Source organism: Oncorhynchus masou, chromosome 13 (assembly GCF_036934945.1).
Source record: "Oncorhynchus masou masou isolate Uvic2021 chromosome 13, UVic_Omas_1.1, whole genome shotgun sequence".
Taxonomy (NCBI): Eukaryota; Metazoa; Chordata; class Actinopteri; order Salmoniformes; family Salmonidae; genus Oncorhynchus; species Oncorhynchus masou.
In genome coordinates this window covers 27533188-27551523 of record NC_088224.1, presented here as the reverse complement: position 1 = coordinate 27551523, position 18336 = coordinate 27533188, and the positions used below count along the sequence as shown (strand labels likewise).

Sequence of the window (18336 nt, the reverse complement as noted above, 5' to 3'; positions counted from 1 at the left end):
AGGTTTGTATTCTGTTTACGTTCTGTCGATCATCAATGCCGTTACCTTAAATTCCAAAACACAGGACAGCAAGCTCTTTCTTTTGTCTCTCTCTCTCAGACCCCTCCCTTTCTTTCGCTCTCTCGCTGTCACTCTCACTCCTCTTCTTTAGCCTGTCCCCTCTCTCTTTTTATAGGTATCACTTTTCTTTTCTGTCAGGGATGGTGAGACTGGCTGACTGACTGACTCAGGGGGTGAAAATAGCCTAGAACCTGTGTGTGTATGTATGCACCCACGACTGTGTGCGTTCGTGTGTATGTATGTGTTCAGTATGTGGGTGCGTGCCTGCAAGCGCACGGCTGCCTGAGATGTATTGATTCTCTTGCACCAGCCTGCCTAGATTTAGAAATGCCAATACTAGCAACCCCCCAACTCTCTGGTTCATGTTGAGTTCACTTGTCATTTTGTATAATTCTGATAAAATCAAGATGCTTAACAATGATGTAGTTATCCAGCCAGCCAGGCAGGCAGGCTGTCCATGAGCTACCTAATATCTGATGGAATTGTTATTTTCCTTTTGGACGTTAAGCTGTATGATCAGTTACAGACTGTGTCCTAAATGGCACCCTATTGCCTATATAGTGCACTACTTTTGACCAGAGGCCTATAGGCTCTGATCAGAAGTAGTGAACTAAAGAGAATAGGGTGGGGGGGGGTCTATTTTCCCTTTTTTGGATGTCAGACTTTAAACAAGTGTTCTAGAACTAGTGTTGTTATTGCCTGGAAAGGAAGTGTGTAGGTTGTTTGCGTCTTTGTGAGGTAGAGCAACCATTTCTGAGTGTGTGGGGTGTGGGGTGTCTTATCTTGTTAGTGTTTGTCTAAAGGATCATTGAGAGTCTAAAGGATCATTGAGAGTCTAAAGGATCATTGAGAGTCTAAAGGATCATTGAGAGTCTAAAGGATCATTGAGAGTCTAAAGGATCATTGAGAGTCCACAGACACAGAGACACGATAGTCCGGCGCCACATTGTGACATAGTTACGCAGCTCTGAGATCACCGTCCTGCGGGGGACACACAGCCCTAACCTCCCCAAAATCCCCAGACCACCATCCTGCGGAGGACGCACAGCCCTAACCTCCCCAAAATCCCCAGACCACCATCCTGCAGGGGACGCACAGCCCTAACCTCCCCAAAATCCCCAGACCACCATCCTGCAGGGGACGCACAGCCCTAACCTCCCCAAAATCCCCAGACCACCATCCTGCGGGGGACGCACAGCCCTAACCTCCCCAAAATCCCCAGACCACCATCCTGCGGGGGACGCACAGCCCTAACCTCCCCAAAATCCCCAGACCACCATCCTGCAGGGGACGCACAGCCCTAACCTCCCCAAAATCCCCAGACCACCATCCTGCGGGGGACGCACAGCCCTAACCTCCCCAAAATCCCCAGACCACCATCCTGCAGGGGACGCACAGCCCTAACCTCCCCAAAATCCCCAGACCACCATCCTGCGGGGGACGCACAGCCCTAACCTCCCCAAAATCCCCAGACCACCATCCTGCAGGGGACGCACAGCCCTAACCTCCCCAAAATCCCCAGACCACCATCCTGCGGGGGACGCACAGCCCTAACCTCCCCAAAATCCCCAGACCACCATCCTGCGGGGGACGCACAGCCCTAACCTCCCCAAAATCCCCAGACAATGCGGCTCTGCGTACGTGTCCTGTATTCATTCATTTGAATGTGTTGACAGTTGGAGAAATAGCTTTAGCTGCGCTGAGAATTAGAAAAGAATGAAAGCCAACGGTCCAATATTCTAGAACACTGCTGTGCGGACGCGTACACATTTTGGACTCTGATAGATCCTCAAGTGTGTGTCTGCGTTTGAGATGACCATCGATACAGGGAGTACTGAGCGAGAGCTTAGGAGACTTTGAGCGCTAATCTGTGTGAAATCACAGGCCTCAGGGGCGTTGCGGGGCGAGGCGAGGTGTAGAGAGGTGTTGGGAGAGATGGGGTGATAGTAATGCTACTCTCTGATCAGAGGGTCCGGGGCTCACTGTGTGAAGCCGTCTGAACACCACTAATCCCCCCAGAGCCAATCAGAAGCTTGCAGGGCTGATCGTGAGGCTGTCTGGCTGGAGACTGAGGCTCCTTCACACCTCCACAGCAAACAGGGGGAAGGGGGAGGGGGGAGAGGACCTGGGAAGGCAAGCGGAGGGAGGTAAAGAAGGAGGCTAGAGGGTTTCTGTGTGGACGAAAGGCTCAGGTGTGTCTTAAGTATTTTCCCGTAAGGAATATTTATTTTCTAATATTATATTACAGCCTTTTTGTGGGTAGGCTAGGCTCAAGGAAAGAACAATTCATATTTTATTTGACAGATTCCAGAGAGGAGACTCATTAGGTTTGGGTGAATGCTTTGCTTCCTGCCTCTTCTCTTTCTCTACCTTTCTCTACTCTTTTCTATTGAGGTAGTTCAGAGAGCTTTGTTAGTGTGATGAATTCACTGCCTTTTTTTGTGCCTTTTTTATGAAAATGACATTTAGAGGTTTTTTCAAAGTTACAATATTGTTGGTAGCAGCACATTCACAGTCAATTGGTCATTCACCTTATCCTCTCCTCTAATTGTACTCTCTCTTTTCTCTTTCTTTCTTTGAACTTATCTTCTTCTCCAATCGCCTCCCTTTCCCTATCTCCCCTTCTCTCTCTATCTCTCCCCTCTATTTCTCCCTCCCTATCTCTCTCTTCTTACACCTTGAGGAAACGAAGGAGGATTTGATTGTTTCTGTTGAGCTCCACCATCACTCCCTCTGAAATGTACAGATTTCCCTCTGGGGAGAAAGGTTATTTTCTCTAAGAGGCTGAGGGATACAGGTGTATTATTATACTGCTACTGTACTCTCTTAGCATGTTAGACATTTTTTTCTCATTTAGCATCGGCTTTTACCCAGACCGACTTACAGTAGCAATTAGGTTTAAATCACCAAGAGAAACAAGAACAGCCAAAAGACAGTGTTTTCCTGTTCTATGTGGTCAATGAGTGGAAGGTAGTGTGTTCGGCCAGTAACAAAAGCTCGCTCGTTTGACTCCCTGAGCCCACGTACGCACGCACGCACGCACACACAGACACGCACGCACACACAGACACGCACGCACACACAGACGCACGCACGCACACACAGACGCACGCACGCACACACAGACACACACACACACACACACACACACACACACACACACACACACACACACACACACACACACACACACACACACACACACACACACACACACACATGCTGCTTACTGCTGATGAGAATGAGTCCAGCGGCACTGCCAGTTCTTTGTATGGGAGAAGAGTGTAAACAATGAGTGAACTCACATTAAGACACTTAGTGTAATTATACCATCTATATTGACCCTAATATCCAACAGGGGACCCATTGCATTGCTGTGGTACTTAAAGTGCTTTCTCTAAATGAGCGTGTGTGTGTGTGTGTAAAGGAGACGACTTTATTGCCTGTTAGTTTGTAATGTAATGTCTCTCTCCTCCCTCTCCACCCCTGGCCTCTGCTACACTGCTAAACGTCCTAATAAACCAACCAAGCTCACCCGCACAGATATCAATGTTTATTAGCTATTGTCCTGAGAGGAACAAGGTTGTAATGTGATACTTGAGGTTCCAGAATGACCTCCAATGAGGTGGGAAATTTTAAGTGCTCAGTTATACATTTTCCAATCACAGTGATTCCCTGTCTGTCTCCACTGTTCTGTTCTGTTTTATCATATATCATTCTCTCTCTCTGTCTCTCTCTTTCTGTCTCTCACTCTTTCTCTTTTTCTCTCTGCCTCTTTCTCTCTGTTTATTGTGTGAAGTCATCCATTGTGAAGCTACAGTACACTACACAGTCTCCGTTCATCTAAAGATAGTAAAGAATGTTGATACCGTGAGATGCATTTCTATAGACATTGATCCATGCTTTGGATCGTTGGGTTGAACTGAGATGTTGTCGCCAAAGCAAGAAAACTTAGAGAATGTAAGAATGCAAATGCAAATAGAATGCAACTACTCAATCAATGTGTCAGTGTCAGACAATGCATTCTCCATTGTCTTCTTACAGATAGCCCTCTCACATGGAATTAAATAAGTAGCATTGCTTGTACAGTATTATCTTTAGGCTATGTTTTAGCAAACAGTTATGAAACAACTTCCAAACATCACACTATGATTGCATCCCAAATGGCATCCTATTCCCTATTTAGTGCACTACTTTTGACCAGTGACCATAAGGCTCTGGGCCATGTTGAAAATAGAACACTAGATAGCGAATAGGTTCCATTTCGGGATGTAGCCTATATTTTTAATAGTTACAGCATACAGAGCTCTTGAACACTGATCGGAAAAACATTTTACTTGTATTTTAATAGTGTTTTTTGGGGGGGAAGTTTGTTGGAAATAAGAATATTTGTGCGGGAATGGTTTGTTGTAACCGAATAGATCATAAAGTAGGGGGCAGTTTGGTTTATTTAACATGTGTGGGGTTTTTGTTGAGTGAGCAGGAGGAGAAAACAGAATGCCCCCAACAGTGTCAAAGAGTCACAGAGAACTGGAGAATATCAGCCTTCAAAAGGCTTCCTTTTTTCCCTTATAGATGACGGATACTATTTAGATCACCATCACGGCCACACCGTGCAAACTAAGACACAAACTGTGGAAAACATGTACTAACAGAGAGAATGAAAACATGTTGCCTGAACTTTGCAAAAAAATAAAGAACGAGAGAAGGTGTCAAAATAAGTGCCGGAAAGGGGAAAATAAATGGATCTTTCAGCACTTTTGGGGTTTGTGTGGTTTTGTTTCTCTGTTGGTGTGTTCTGTTCGCCACGCGCTCTCACCACTGGTGTCCCCCAGGGCTCTGTTCTAGGCCCTCTCTTATTCTCGCTATACACCAAGTCACTTGGCTCTGTCATAACCTCACATGGTCTCTCCTATCATTGCTATGCAGACGACACACAATTAATCTTCTCCTTTCCCCCTTCTGATGACCAGGTGGCGAATCGCATCTCTGCATGTCTGGCAGACATATCAGTGTGGATGACGGATCACCACCTCAAGCTGAACCTCGGCAAGACGGAGCTGCTCTTCCTCCCGGGGAAGGACTGCCCGTTCCATGATCTCGCCATCACGGTTGACAACTCCATTGTGTCCTCCTCCCAGAGCGCTAAGAACCTTGGCGTGATCCTGGACAACACCCTGTCGTTCTCAACTAACATCAAGGCGGTGGCCCGTTCCTGTAGGTTCATGCTCTACAACATCCGCAGAGTACGACCCTGCCTCACACAGTAAGCGGCGCAGGTCCTAATCCAGGCACTTGTCATCTCCCGTCTGGATTACTGCAACTCGCTGTTGGCTGGGCTCCCTGCCTGTGCCATTAAACCCCTACAACTCATCCAGAACGCCGCAGCCCGTCTGGTGTTCAACCTTCCCAAGTTCTCTCACGTCACCCCGCTCCTCCGCTCTCTCCACTGGCTTCCAGTTGAAGCTCGCATCCGCTACAAGACCATGGTGCTTGCCTACGGAGCTGTGAGGGGAACGGCACCGCAGTACCTCCAGGCTCTGATCAGGCCCTACACCCAAACAAGGGCACTGCGTTCATCCACCTCTGGCCTGCTCGCCTCCCTACCACTGAGGAAGTACAGTTCCCGCTCAGCCCAGTCAAAACTGTTCGCTGCTCTGGCCCCCCAATGGTGGAACAAACTCCCTCACGACGCCAGGACAGCGGAGTCAATCACCACCTTCCGGAGACACCTGAAACCCCACCTCTTCAAGGAATACCTAGGATAGGATAAAGTAATCCTTCTCACCCCCCCCTTAAATGATTTAGATGCACTATTGTAAAGTGGCTGTTCCACTGGATGTCAGAAGGTGAATTCACCAATTTGTAAGTCGCTCTGGATAAGAGCGTCTGCTAAATGACTTAAATGTAAATGTAAATGTAATGTTTGCTCTTTCCACACTTCTCTCCTTCTCTCCTTGTATCCGTCTCTCCTTCCACACCTCCATCTCTCAGTCATTCCACCTCTACACCCCTCCGTTTCTCCCACCCTTCTCCCCTCCTCTCCCTCCATTCCAGCCACCTCTTCACAACTGTATCCACCTGGAGTCCAATACATGTTCTCTGTTTGTCAGGGAGCTCAGAATAATAGGATATTGCCTGAAACATACTCCTGTATTTGTTTCCTTAAGTGTATTGGGAGATGAAAATATCATTGTATCATTGACATGAAACACAACCGTACTTTATATCCAATCTATTGAGAAATAATATTATCTTTGACTATTGGTCAAGTTTTGAAGCCATGAATAGATGTGAAAATGTAACACGTATCAGGTAAGACCCAGATGCAGACAACAGTTTATTAATCGAACAGGGGCAGGTAAAAGGCAAGTCAAGGGCAGGGCAGAGGTCAGTAATCCAGATAGGTGGGGCAAAGGTACAGGACGGCAGGCAGGCTCAGGGTCAGGGTCAGGCAGAATGGTCAACACCGGGAAAACTAGGAAACAGGAACAATCGAGAGACAGGAGCAGAGGGAAAACCGCTGGTAGGCTTGACGAAACAAAACAAACTGGCAACAGACAAACAGAGAACTCAGGTATAAATACATAGTGGTTAATGGAGAAAATGGGCAACACCTGGAGTGGGGTGGAGACAATCACAAAGACAGGTGAAACAGATTAGAGTGTGACACACATTTAATATTGAGTGTTGGCTAATGCTGTTGGTCAAGACTTGAGAGACAAGTTTAAAAATGTACTTCCTCTCCAATGAGATTCTGAACAAACATGGACATAACGGTCATGTTCATTCTAATAAACACCTTTTCAAATACAGTATATACATTATTTTCATTCTTTTCTCAATTAAATAAAAATGAAGGAAAATGAAAGTGACAAAAATGTATTGATCAGACAACGTGATAACTGAATCCTTAAAGCTCAGGCACAAAAACAGAAAGAACTCACTATCTTTAGCATAGAACAAATTCATCTTGATCTTTATTTTCTGCCTATCACATTACTTCCTAACCAGAGAATCCTGAATGTGTGCGTTGGCATGATCTCTAATTCCAGTGGAAAATGAGCTACCCGCAATATTCCTCTTTAGTCATGCGGCTTCAATTAAATAAGCAGAATGCAACTAAATATACCTATCTGAACGCTGAGCGACCCAAGCAGGATTTACTGCCAGCGCTATAAACACATCCTCCATCCTCCCCATTAATATGCTATCCAAAGTTTTTTCATGAAAAATAAATGGGAAATACTGTATAATATACCTGAAGTTGCAGAACGAACATGCAGTGGTAATGCTATCCTCCCTCACGCGCATGCGCACCTTACGCAATGATTGAAAGTCTCTTTCCAGAGCTCAAACTAGATAGCAACAATGGCTACTACCTGCTACCTGTCCTGCATGTCCCAAATGTGTAGCCTAAACGTCAAGCTTTGCTGCTTTGTCTGGCCTTATTAAATTATGTGCTGTAGGACCTTTTTATGGTCTTGGCCCGCTGGGTTTTTGGCAGCGAGCTCAGGGAGCTACAAGAGCTGCAGGAGCACTGATGCCAGAAAGTGTCTTATCTTGATAGACAGGTTCATTTTCACCTTCTAATTACAGATGGATCTAATCCAGGTGGATTCATTACATGGAAGGGCCTGGCTTATGGGGTAGATGGGGGTGGGGTGAGGGAGGGGTGGGTGGGAGTGCATGTGGGTTATTTTTACAGTGAGGTGAGCCAGGTGTGGGTGACAGATGGTTGGTGCAGGTAGGTTACTGTTACAGTGGGGGGGGTGCAGGTGGTGTAACAGGGAGAGGGGGGCTGAAGGGTTCCTAATGTGGTAGTGGAGAGAGGGGTGTGTGTGGAGAGGGAGGGGATGCAGGCACAGGTGGGTTACTGTTACAGTGGGGCGAGCCGTAGGGGGGCAGTTGGTGTATCCTGTAAGGGGAGGGGGGTATTTTTCAGCTCTCTCCAGTCTCTCGGCTCTGCTACATTATTCATCAGCATCAAGGGGATAAGTCTCTCCTCCTCTGTAAAAGAGAAGAGCACAGCTGAGCCTCCCTGAAACTCTCTGTAAAACATGTTCATCCCATCCACGCAACATAATCACAAGTTATGACAAGAACTCATCAAGTCTTCTTCCGTGTTTGCTGTTGAAGCCTTCAGCGTTTGGCTACTTTGCCAAGTACTTTCAGTAAGACAATAGCTATTATGTTGTTATTGATACGCACCCAATATCAGTGGCAGGCTGTTGACTTTGACTGTTTCTAAACATACAACAGAACATGTAATCAGTGCTGAAGTCCCCATGGGGTTGTGGAAGGGTTGGGGGTCACTTCAGTTTTCATTTTAGTCAAGCCAGCTGGTGAAATAAAGTTCACCCATTTGTCACTTAGGATTTTTCAATTTATGAATTGAGTCAATTCATTTCACTTCACGTCCTCAATTGAAAAATGAATTTAAAAATAAATTGACCCCAAACCTAGTTGTAATTTAGTTTATATTGTTGTTGAAATGACATGTAAAATAGAAATACAGAATTTTATGGTGCTTTAATATGATAATCAGGCACATTTTAAGTCAGGAAATTTTAAGTCACCAAGTTGAAGGAATGCCTAATGAGCGAATTATTATTTTGGGGGGGCTGCTGATCGGATTTCTCTGGACCCCTCTTCCCGACAGCTAGGTCCAAAGCTTCTGCGCAGGTGTGGGATTCTCTACTTCATGCACAGTCTCTGCTCTACACGTTCGACTGCCCAGAAAACAGGCTACTCTGGCGAATGGCATTTGTTTAATAAAGTTAGGTCAAAGCTGAATCATTGTCTGCAAGAGCACATAATGATAGTATTCTACATAACAGAACTGAATATAATAGCATAGTATAACGTTATGATTCTACCACAACGGATCACCCACCCAGTAGGGTAGTACTGTATAATGGGCTCATTAACAATCTACACCTCCTCCCTCAACATTCAAGGAAGCACAGCTCAGAAGTTGCCTATAGCAGGATAATGAATTAGACCCTTAGCAACTCCGGTACAACAAGGAAATCATTATATTTTTATAAAGATATTAGCTTAAAGGTGTTATCTGCAATAGTTACTGCTGTTCAATGGCTATTTCTATTAATGATTTATATTCACGGAAATAGGAATTACGGATTGTAGCTATAAAAACAGAGAGAGGCGTAGGGAGCAGGGACATTAGTTATGTTGGGTCTCTGAAGGGGTTGGTGTGTGTGTGTGTGTGTGTGTGTGTGTGTATGTGTGTGTGTGTGTGTGTGTGTGTGTGTGTGTTGGGCATATTTCATGTGTGGTCATTAAGCATATTAGATGAGAGGAAATGAGAAGACAGGAAACACTGTGGGGAAGGGTGCATGGACACAATATAAAGAGATGATCGGAGAGATAGCAGGATTAAGTGTGTGTGTGTGTGTGTGTGTGTGTGTGTGTGTGTGTGTGTGTGTGTGTGTGTGTGTGTGTGTGTGTGTGTGTGATGCATGGTTAGAGAGATGGTTAATGGGATGTTTAGATAGTCGTTGTGAGGTTCAGACTCCTGCTCACGATTTTGTGACAGAGAGAAGAGAGAGAGAATTTGAGACAAAAGGAGAGAAAGGAAAACTTCAAATTGACTCTCATTTTAGGATCCACCCCCTTCCCCAAACAACCACAAAGGACCAGTATTTCTTATGCTTCCTAAAGATTTTCTCTGAACTGTAGGACGAGTTATTTCAACGCACATTGGTCATTTTGAAAAACATTAATTCCACAAATTTCATAGTTGAGTGTTTCCTCTTCTTTTGATCACAAACAACATAATGTGTCAAACACTCAAACTTCAGTATTATTCATGTTTTATAAATTACAAACTTATTTTATACGATGATAGATAAATGTAAATGTCCCTGCCTGTAACAGTGCACATAATGCATACATGAAATACTCACTGACAATATTTTTACAGTTTTGGAAACTTTAGAGTGTTTTCTATCCTATGCATATTCTAGCATCTTGTCCTGACAAAATAGCCTGTTTACTTTGGGAATGTTATTTTTTCCAAAAATTAAAATAGTGCCCCCTAGTTTCAAGAGGTTAATTAAGTAGCCTAGAAACAAATCGAGCCATAAAGATTCAGATTCAACTTTCCTAATTCTACTATGGATTTCAAATGGTAGTTCAATCATTTTTATTGCTGCCCCTGCACTAATGCACATGTGAGATAAACAACTAACACGTTACTTTATCAGTTCTGTTACCCACATGCCTGTTGTTTTCATGTCAACATAACAATTTTTCAAGTAACTATTTGTCATAAAATAATAATAAAATCAAAAAGCAGAAGCGAAGTCGGCTGTGCAAAAAGTGTTTGTTTTCCATGTTATTTGATCAAGAGAAATATTTCATTTGATGTGGATGTTTTGTGTCTTTGCCCATATCTTTGTGCCTTTTGATGTAAATGTTTGATGACAGGGTTTTGTTCTTACTGGATTATATTAGAATGACAATGGCACAGAAAGGGACAGGGCAACAACTCTTACAATTCCAACTGTTGAATCTTGCAGGATACTGTTCTTAATTATACAGCTACCTTTTTTGCCAAAGTGGAGATGCTGAAAATATGTTTTTTTCCCATGCTACAGACGGGTAGGGGTGGTATACAGAAGACAGCCCTATTTGGTAAAAGACCAAGTCCATATTATGGCAAGAACAGCTCAAATAAGCAAAGAGAAAAGACAGTCCATCATTACTTTAAGACATGAAGGCCAGTCAATGTGGTACATTTCAAGAACTTTGAAAGTTTCTTCAAGTGTAGTTGCAAAACCCATCAAGCACTATAATGAAACTGGCTCCTATGAGGACCGCCACAGGAAAGGAAGACCCAGAGTTACCTCTGCTGCAGAAGATTCGTTAGAGTTACCAGCCTCAGAAATTGCAGCCCAAATAAATGCTTCACAGAGTTCAAGTAACAGACACATCTCAACATAAACTGTTCAGATGAGAATGTGTGAATCAAGACACAAGCAATGGACATTAGACCGGTGGAAATCTGTCCTTTGGTCTGATGAGTCCAAATTTGAGATTTTTGGTTCCAACCGCCGTGTCTTTGTGATATGCAGAGTAGGTGAACGGATGATCTCTGCATGTGTGGTTCCCATCGTGAAGCATGGAGCTGGTGGTGTGATGGTGCTTTGCTGGTGACACTGTCAGTGATTTATTTAGAATCCAAGGCCCATTTAACCAGCATGGCTACCACAGCATTCTGCAGTGATACGCCATCCCATCTGGTTTGTGCTTAGTGGGATTAGAATTTGTTTTTCAACAGGACAATGACCCAACACACCTCCAGGCTGTGTAAGGGCTTCAGATGACTTGGCCTCCACAATCACCTGAACTCACATTGAGATTGTTTGGGATGAGTTGGACCGCAGAGTGAAGGAAAAGCAGCCAACAAGTGCTCAGCATATGTGGAAACTCCTTCAAGACTGTTGGAAAAGCATTCCTCATGAATGGCTGAGATTTGGCTGAGAGAATGCCAAGAGTGTGCAAAGCTGTCATCAAGGCAAACTTTGAAGAATCTAAAATCAATTTGGATTTGTTGAACACTTTTTGGGGTACTACATGATTCCGTATGTGTTATTTCATAGTTTTGATGTCTTCACTATTATTCTACAATGTAGAAAATAGTGAAATAAAGAGAAATCCTTGAATGAGTAGGTGTGTCCAAACTTTTGACTGGTACTGTATATCTGTTCGCTAATAATAGTAAAGGCCCAGTGCACTACTTTTGTGAATAAATATTTTTTTCCTAAAATATATATCTTTAAAAATAAATGATTCTAGTGTTATTTTTCAGGGGGGTGCTGCAGCACTCTCAGCACCCATACGGCTATTCCTAGGCTACATAGCTTTTCACTATATGGAATTTATTTATTAATTTATTAGTGTTATTCACCAGGTATCCCCTTTCCCTTCATGGCTCATGCCCTTTCTGAAGTAGGCGAGGACCAAACAAGTGCATGAGACTTGACTTGAGTTACAATGTAAGATGTGTTTGAATAACTATTCCATTTAAGTGTATTACAAACATTGTTACAATGTTGCAATTACCCATAGTTGATTGCAGTAGAATTAAACACAATTTGTGTTAAAAAAAAATGTTTTTTTCTTTATCAGACTGCTTAGTTTCGTTTTTATTGAAACATAAAACGTATTGTCTTTGAAACATTTGTAGACTATAATTTTGCCCTGAGACACTATAATAGCCTAGGTGGTTGGCTAGATCGTGAACAAATCGAAGTGAGTTACTTGGACGCTTCATTTGAGATTCATAAATCAAATGAAACTTTTCATGAATTTGGAAATGTGTTTTTATCGCAAGAAAATATAGTGTAATAGCGTTCTTTCGAGGGAAAAGAACGTTATGCGCTGTGAGCTCGAGCTGCCTGCCTTTCATCTTTCTGCCTGGCTCGCGCTTCTGCGCTGCTGCTGGTTGTGAGGCTCGCGCTGCACGGTGTGTGAGAATCCTGGGACTTGGTGATGTCAAACTGGTTGGGTCATTTGAAGGTTAGCTGCCTCGGATGGGTTCATAGAAAGTTCACTCGCATATATTAGGCAATTCAATCTTTCATTCTCTGTGTCCAAACTAGTAGGAAATGAGCTGCATGGAGGCAGGATAACCCATTCGTTATCCGAACGGGGAGACGTGGTTTTAAAACGCGATCTGTGATATTTATAAGAAAAATATTTTCAATACGGCGGGCTCGAGCGAGGACCGTGTTGTTAATGGCACGGGACGGGACGGTGCAAAACATTTATACCATAAACACGTTGGGACGTTACGGAGCTGACTGACACCTTTTCATTGCAACAACCGGACCCCGGAGAAAAATGGCATATCATAATTTGGGTCAATTACAAGCTTTTAGCGGTGTTGTCTGTCATAGTTCTTGATTGTTTTAGTCTAGGAAGAAGACCAAGATTTTACGTGCCAAAAAAAGGGGTCCGAATTTGATGTAGTTGTGTGCACTTATGTTTGCGATTCTTACCCACATCTCAAGGACCCTGTAAAGGCACACAATAACAGGGTGACTGTTGCGACTAAGGGACATCATGTTTGACTGTATGGATGTGCTAGCGGTGAGCCCGGGACAAATGTTGGATTTCTACACTTCGCGTCCCTCTTCGTGCATGCTACAAGAGAAGGCACTGAAAGCGTGCTTCAGCGGGCTCGCTCAGAGAGACTGGCAACACCGCCGGAGCGCACAGTGTAGGTTCACTTTTGTTCCCTTCCCTTTCATTTCATGTGTCTACAGCCTAGTAGCCTAATAACTGTAGCCTATCATAACAATGACATAATCAAATTATAATAGCCATGATGTGCCTGGCTTGTCCACTTGATCCCGCTATCTCTCTGATCATCTCTTTATATTGTGTCCATGCACCCTTCCTCACAGTGTTTCCTGTATTCTCATTTCCTCTTGTCTAATATGCTTAATGACCAGACATGAAATATGCCCAACACACACACACACACACACACACACACACACACACACACACACACACACACACACACACACACACACACACACACACACACACACACACACACACACACACACACACACACACACACACACACACACAGTTCACTTCAGTTGTGACTCCCACACCCCCATCATTGCCTCCTAAATCACCCTAATGTGCCATAAAGAGTGTTGTAGGGTGTACCTGTTTCTGAGTGTTAAGTGACTAGTTAGAAAACTTCTTCAAGAATTAAACAACAGAAGAGAATAGATACTTTATTGGCCATTATTGTTTTTTACAGAAATGTTCTCAAATGACTTGTATAGCAGCCATTGAATTAATTTGTAACAACTCACTTTTTTTTGTCCTGTCACTGTGACATGGCCCTGTGCTTGAAGTGTTCCTCCGAGTCCTATCCTTGTCATAATTCATCTGTACACACTTGGTTAATACATTCTGGATGTGGAAACAGCTCCCTACAGCAGGCTGATGTATGTTCAGGTGCGATGTCTCAAATTCCACCCTACTCCCTACATTGTGTAATTATTTTGACTATGGAGAATAGGGTGCCATTTGGGACACAGACTGTATGTGATCCCCAGGTCCCTACATGGGGTTGAGGAATGTACAGAGTAAACATGGGCCTTGACACCTCCCTCCCTCTGCCTTGACACTTCCCTCCCTCTGCCTTGACACCTCCCTCCCTCTGCCTTGACACCTCCCTCCATCTGCCTTGACACCTCCCTCCCTCTGCCTTGACACTTCCCTCCCTCTGCCTTGACACTTCCCTCCCTCTGCCTTGACATCTCCCTCCCTCTGCCTTGACACCTCCCTCCCTCTGCCTTGACACTTCCCTCCCTCTGCCTTGACACTTCCCTCCCTCTGCCTTGACACTTCCCTCCCTCTGCCTTGACACTTCCCTCCCTCTGCCTTGACACTTCCCTCCTTCTGCCTTGACACCTACCTCCCTCTGCCTTGACACTTCCATCCCTCTTCCTTGACACTTCCCTCCCTCTGCCTTGACACCTCCCTCCCTCTGCCTTGACACCTCCCTCCCTCTGCCTTGACACCTCCCTCCCTCTGCCTTGACACCTCCCTCCCTCTGCCTTGACACCTCCCTCCCTCTGCCTTGACACTTCCCTCCCTCTGCCTTGACACCTCCCTCCCTCTGCCTTGACACCTCCCTCCCTCTGCCTTTGACACCTCCCTCCCTCTGCCTTGACACTTCCCTCCCTCTGCCTTGACACTTCCCTCCCTCTGCCTTGACACCTCCCTCCCTCTGCCTTGACACTTCCCTCCCTCTGCCTTGACACTTCCCTCCCTCTGCCCTGACACCTCCCTCCCTCTGCCTTGACACCTCCCTCCCTCTGCCTTGACACCTCCCTCCCTCTGCCTTGACACTTCCCTCCCTCTGCCTTGACACCTCCCTCCCTCTGCCTTGACACCTCCCTCCCTCTGCCTTGACACTTCCCTCCCTCTGCCTTGACACCTCCCTCCCTCTGCCTTGACACCTCCCTCCCTCTGCCTTGACACCTCCCTCCCTCTTCCTTGACACCTCCCTCCCTCCCTCTGCCTTGACACCTCCCTCCCTCTGCCCTGACACTTCCCTCCCTCTGCCTTGACACTTCCCTCCCTCTGCCTTGACACCCCCCCCCCTCTGCCTTGACGCCTCCCTCCCTCTTCCTTGACGCCCCCTCACCTCCCTCCCTCTGCCTTGACACCTCCCTCCCTCTTCCTTGACACCTCCCTCCCTCTGCCTTGACACCTCCCTCCCTCCCTCTGCCTTGACACCTCCCTCCCTCCCTCTGCCTTGACACCTCCCTCCCTCCCTCTGCCTTGACACCTCCCTCCCTCCCTCTGCCTTGACACCTCCCTCCCTCTGCCTTGACACCTCTCTCCCTCTGTCTTGACACCTCCCTCCCTCCCTCTGTCTTGACACCTCCCTTCCTCTGCTTTGACACCTCCCTCCCTCTGCCTTGACACCTCACCCCCTCTTCCTTGACACTTCCCTCCCTCCCTCTGCCTTGACACCTCCCTCCCTCTGCCTTGACACCTCCCTCCCTCTGCCTTGACACTTCCCTCCCTCTGGCTTGACATTTCCCTCCCTCTGCCTTGACACCTCCCTCCCTCTGCCTTGACACCTTCCTCCCTCTTCCTTGACACCTCCCTCCCTCTTCCTTGACACCTCCCTCCCTCCCTCTTCCTTGACACCTCCCTCCCTCTGCCTTGACACCTCCCTCCCTCTGCCTTGACACCCTCCCTCCCTCCCTCCCTCCCTCCCTCCCTCCCTCCCTCCCTCCCTCCCTCCCTCCCTCCCTCCCTCCCTCCCTCCCTCCCTCCCTCCCTCCCTCCCTCCCTCCCTCCCTCCCTCTGCCTTGACACCTCCCTCCCTCTTCCTTGACACCTCCCTCCCTCTGCCTTGACACCTCCCTCCCTCTGCCTTGACACCTCCCTCCCTCTGCCTTGACACCTCCCTCCCTCCCTCCCTCCCTCCCTCCCTCCCTCCCTCCCTCCCTCCCTCCCTCCCTCCCTCCCTCCCTCTGCCTTGACACCTCCCTCCCTCTGCCTTGACACCTCCCTCCCTCTGCCTTGACACCTACATCCCAGCACAAGAGAGATGACAGGGGGCAAATATTGCAGCTGTGATGGCACACTGTGGTATTTCATCTTAATAGATATGGGAGTTTATCAAGATTGGATTTGTTGGGCAGTATTTTTACAGCTAATGCTGGTTTGCCTGAGGCTTATGCCGTGCAGGTGTTTGTACACATGCATATACACACACTCTCATTCAAATAAACGCATACAAGACACACACACATGTAATAGTGTCAGACATTCACACAAACATGTACAGTTGGCATTGCTGTTCTGATTTTAGTTGTCCTGGATGCCCTTTGTGTTTTTCTTTTTTTCTCTTTTTCCTTTTTTCCCTTGGTTGTTGGTGCATTGGGGGGTTCTTGGGGGTGGGGAATGGAATTAATTGTATTAATTGTTTTTATACATATTTTTTCTTCTGGGAGGGACTATGGGAGGAGGGGTCTCGAATGGTTGAGGGACTGCTATTGGGGAACTTGTGCGGAGATCTTGGAGGGTTCGGGTTCACGTTTTTTGGCCTGGTGGGAGATCTGTCAACGTGCCCTTGAGCAGGGCATTGACCCTGGATGTTTCTGTGTGTCGCTCTGAATGGGAATCTGTTGGATGACTGGTGTGGTATAATTGTTGAGCAGCTTCACTGCAAGTATATTGTATGTTTCGGATATTCAATTTAAAAAATAATACAAAAAATGATTGGATTTGTTTTCAAATTCATTGTGGGTCTGTGTAATCTGAGATAAATATGTGTCTCTGAAATGGTTTCTCGCTCTCAATTCAATTCAAAGGGCTTTATTGGCATAGGAAACATATGTTAACATTGCCAAAGCAAGTGAAATAGATAATAAACAAAAGTAAAATAAACAATCAAAAATGAACTCTCTCTGTTTCTCTCTCTCTCTCTGACACTGAATTAGATAAATGTCCTTTTCAAAAAGGTTAGCCGGCTACAATTGGAAAATGTCAACCTGTGCATTCTGAACGGCCTGTTCCAAGGCTATAGACAGACCTGTTTTATAGTCTATGAGAGACCCTTTTTTCCCGACAAGAATGATGGCACACAGCACACACTCTCTTTATACACTTCCTATACAGAACATTGCTAAAAAAAACATTTTTTTTACACACTGACACTGACTCACAGAAGTAGGCTAGCCTGTCTATCCTATCACACATTCAAGTCGGTGGTTTGCAGCTAGATAATAACCTTAGGTTATGAAATACTTAGCTTATCTGTGTGTGTTTGCCTGAGCCCCCTCCAAAAAGCACGATCTCCGACAAGTCAAGTGTTTGTTAATGCTCTCTCCCTGGCCCGGCCCCTACACTTGATTTATTTTGATAGTTTAACGACCAGAGAGCAGATAATGTTCAGCTGCCATGCTGTCTGTCACTTCACAACACTTTCCAGGACGTGTTTGCTAGAGGCACAAATCACAGCGAAGTGGCCCTTATCAGTAGCAGCAAAAGTGGAAAGGGTGGCTACTTCTACTCACCCCACTTCACTGCGCTCCTACAGGAGGCTACTCTCTCCATTGTTTTAACTAAGCAATTCATCTCAAGAATATGAATAGGCTCTCTTTATTTGTTTAATTAGATTTGTTTTGTATTTTGTCTTTTTATGTTATATCAAATATGGCTAATTTGTTTATATATTTTGTATATTCCTATTTATAAAACAATGAGCACTGTAATAATACATTATGAATGAAATTATAATAAATCAATACATCATATTTAAAATAATAACCATCATTTACAATTTTTCTTCATTTTAAATGGTTTGTAGATGCAAATTTCAGTTCTACATTTGCACCATCTAATTTGTCTGCAGTGAAAACCGTAGGTATGGCTTTGCTTTCATGACATTGTTGTTAAATCCTCATATTTCAGTTTCAACCTCATTTTGATAATCTCAATTGATGGTTTAGCTGAACTGTTATATGTGCAGACTGCATATATCGTATGAAAGGTTTGTGTGTGTGTGTTTGCCTTTGTGTGTGTGTTTGTCTGAACACCTTACATGAGAAAGAACAGAGAATGCAATAACTGTATTCCATTGATTTATAATATTCTCCAGGTGTAGTAGCTAGGGCAGTGTACCATTTGTCATTGATAAGACTTATCTGTGGTGTGATCACTAATAGAAAAGGTCATAAGTGAGTGTGTGCGTAC

The 18336-nt window shown here is 45.2% G+C and overlaps 1 protein-coding gene across 1 annotated transcript in view; it reads left to right on the top strand.

Moving 5' to 3' along the window:
- The first annotated feature begins 12805 nt into the window (after positions 1–12805).
- LOC135552036 (retinoic acid receptor alpha-A-like) overlaps positions 12806–18336 on the top strand; it is a 122544-nt gene continuing 117013 nt past the window's right edge. Inside the window, exon 1 of the mRNA XM_064983403.1 lies at positions 12806–13309. Within this exon, the coding sequence (XP_064839475.1) occupies positions 13153–13309 (157 nt within the window). The 5' untranslated portion in view covers positions 12806–13152. The remainder of the gene's footprint in view (positions 13310–18336) is intronic.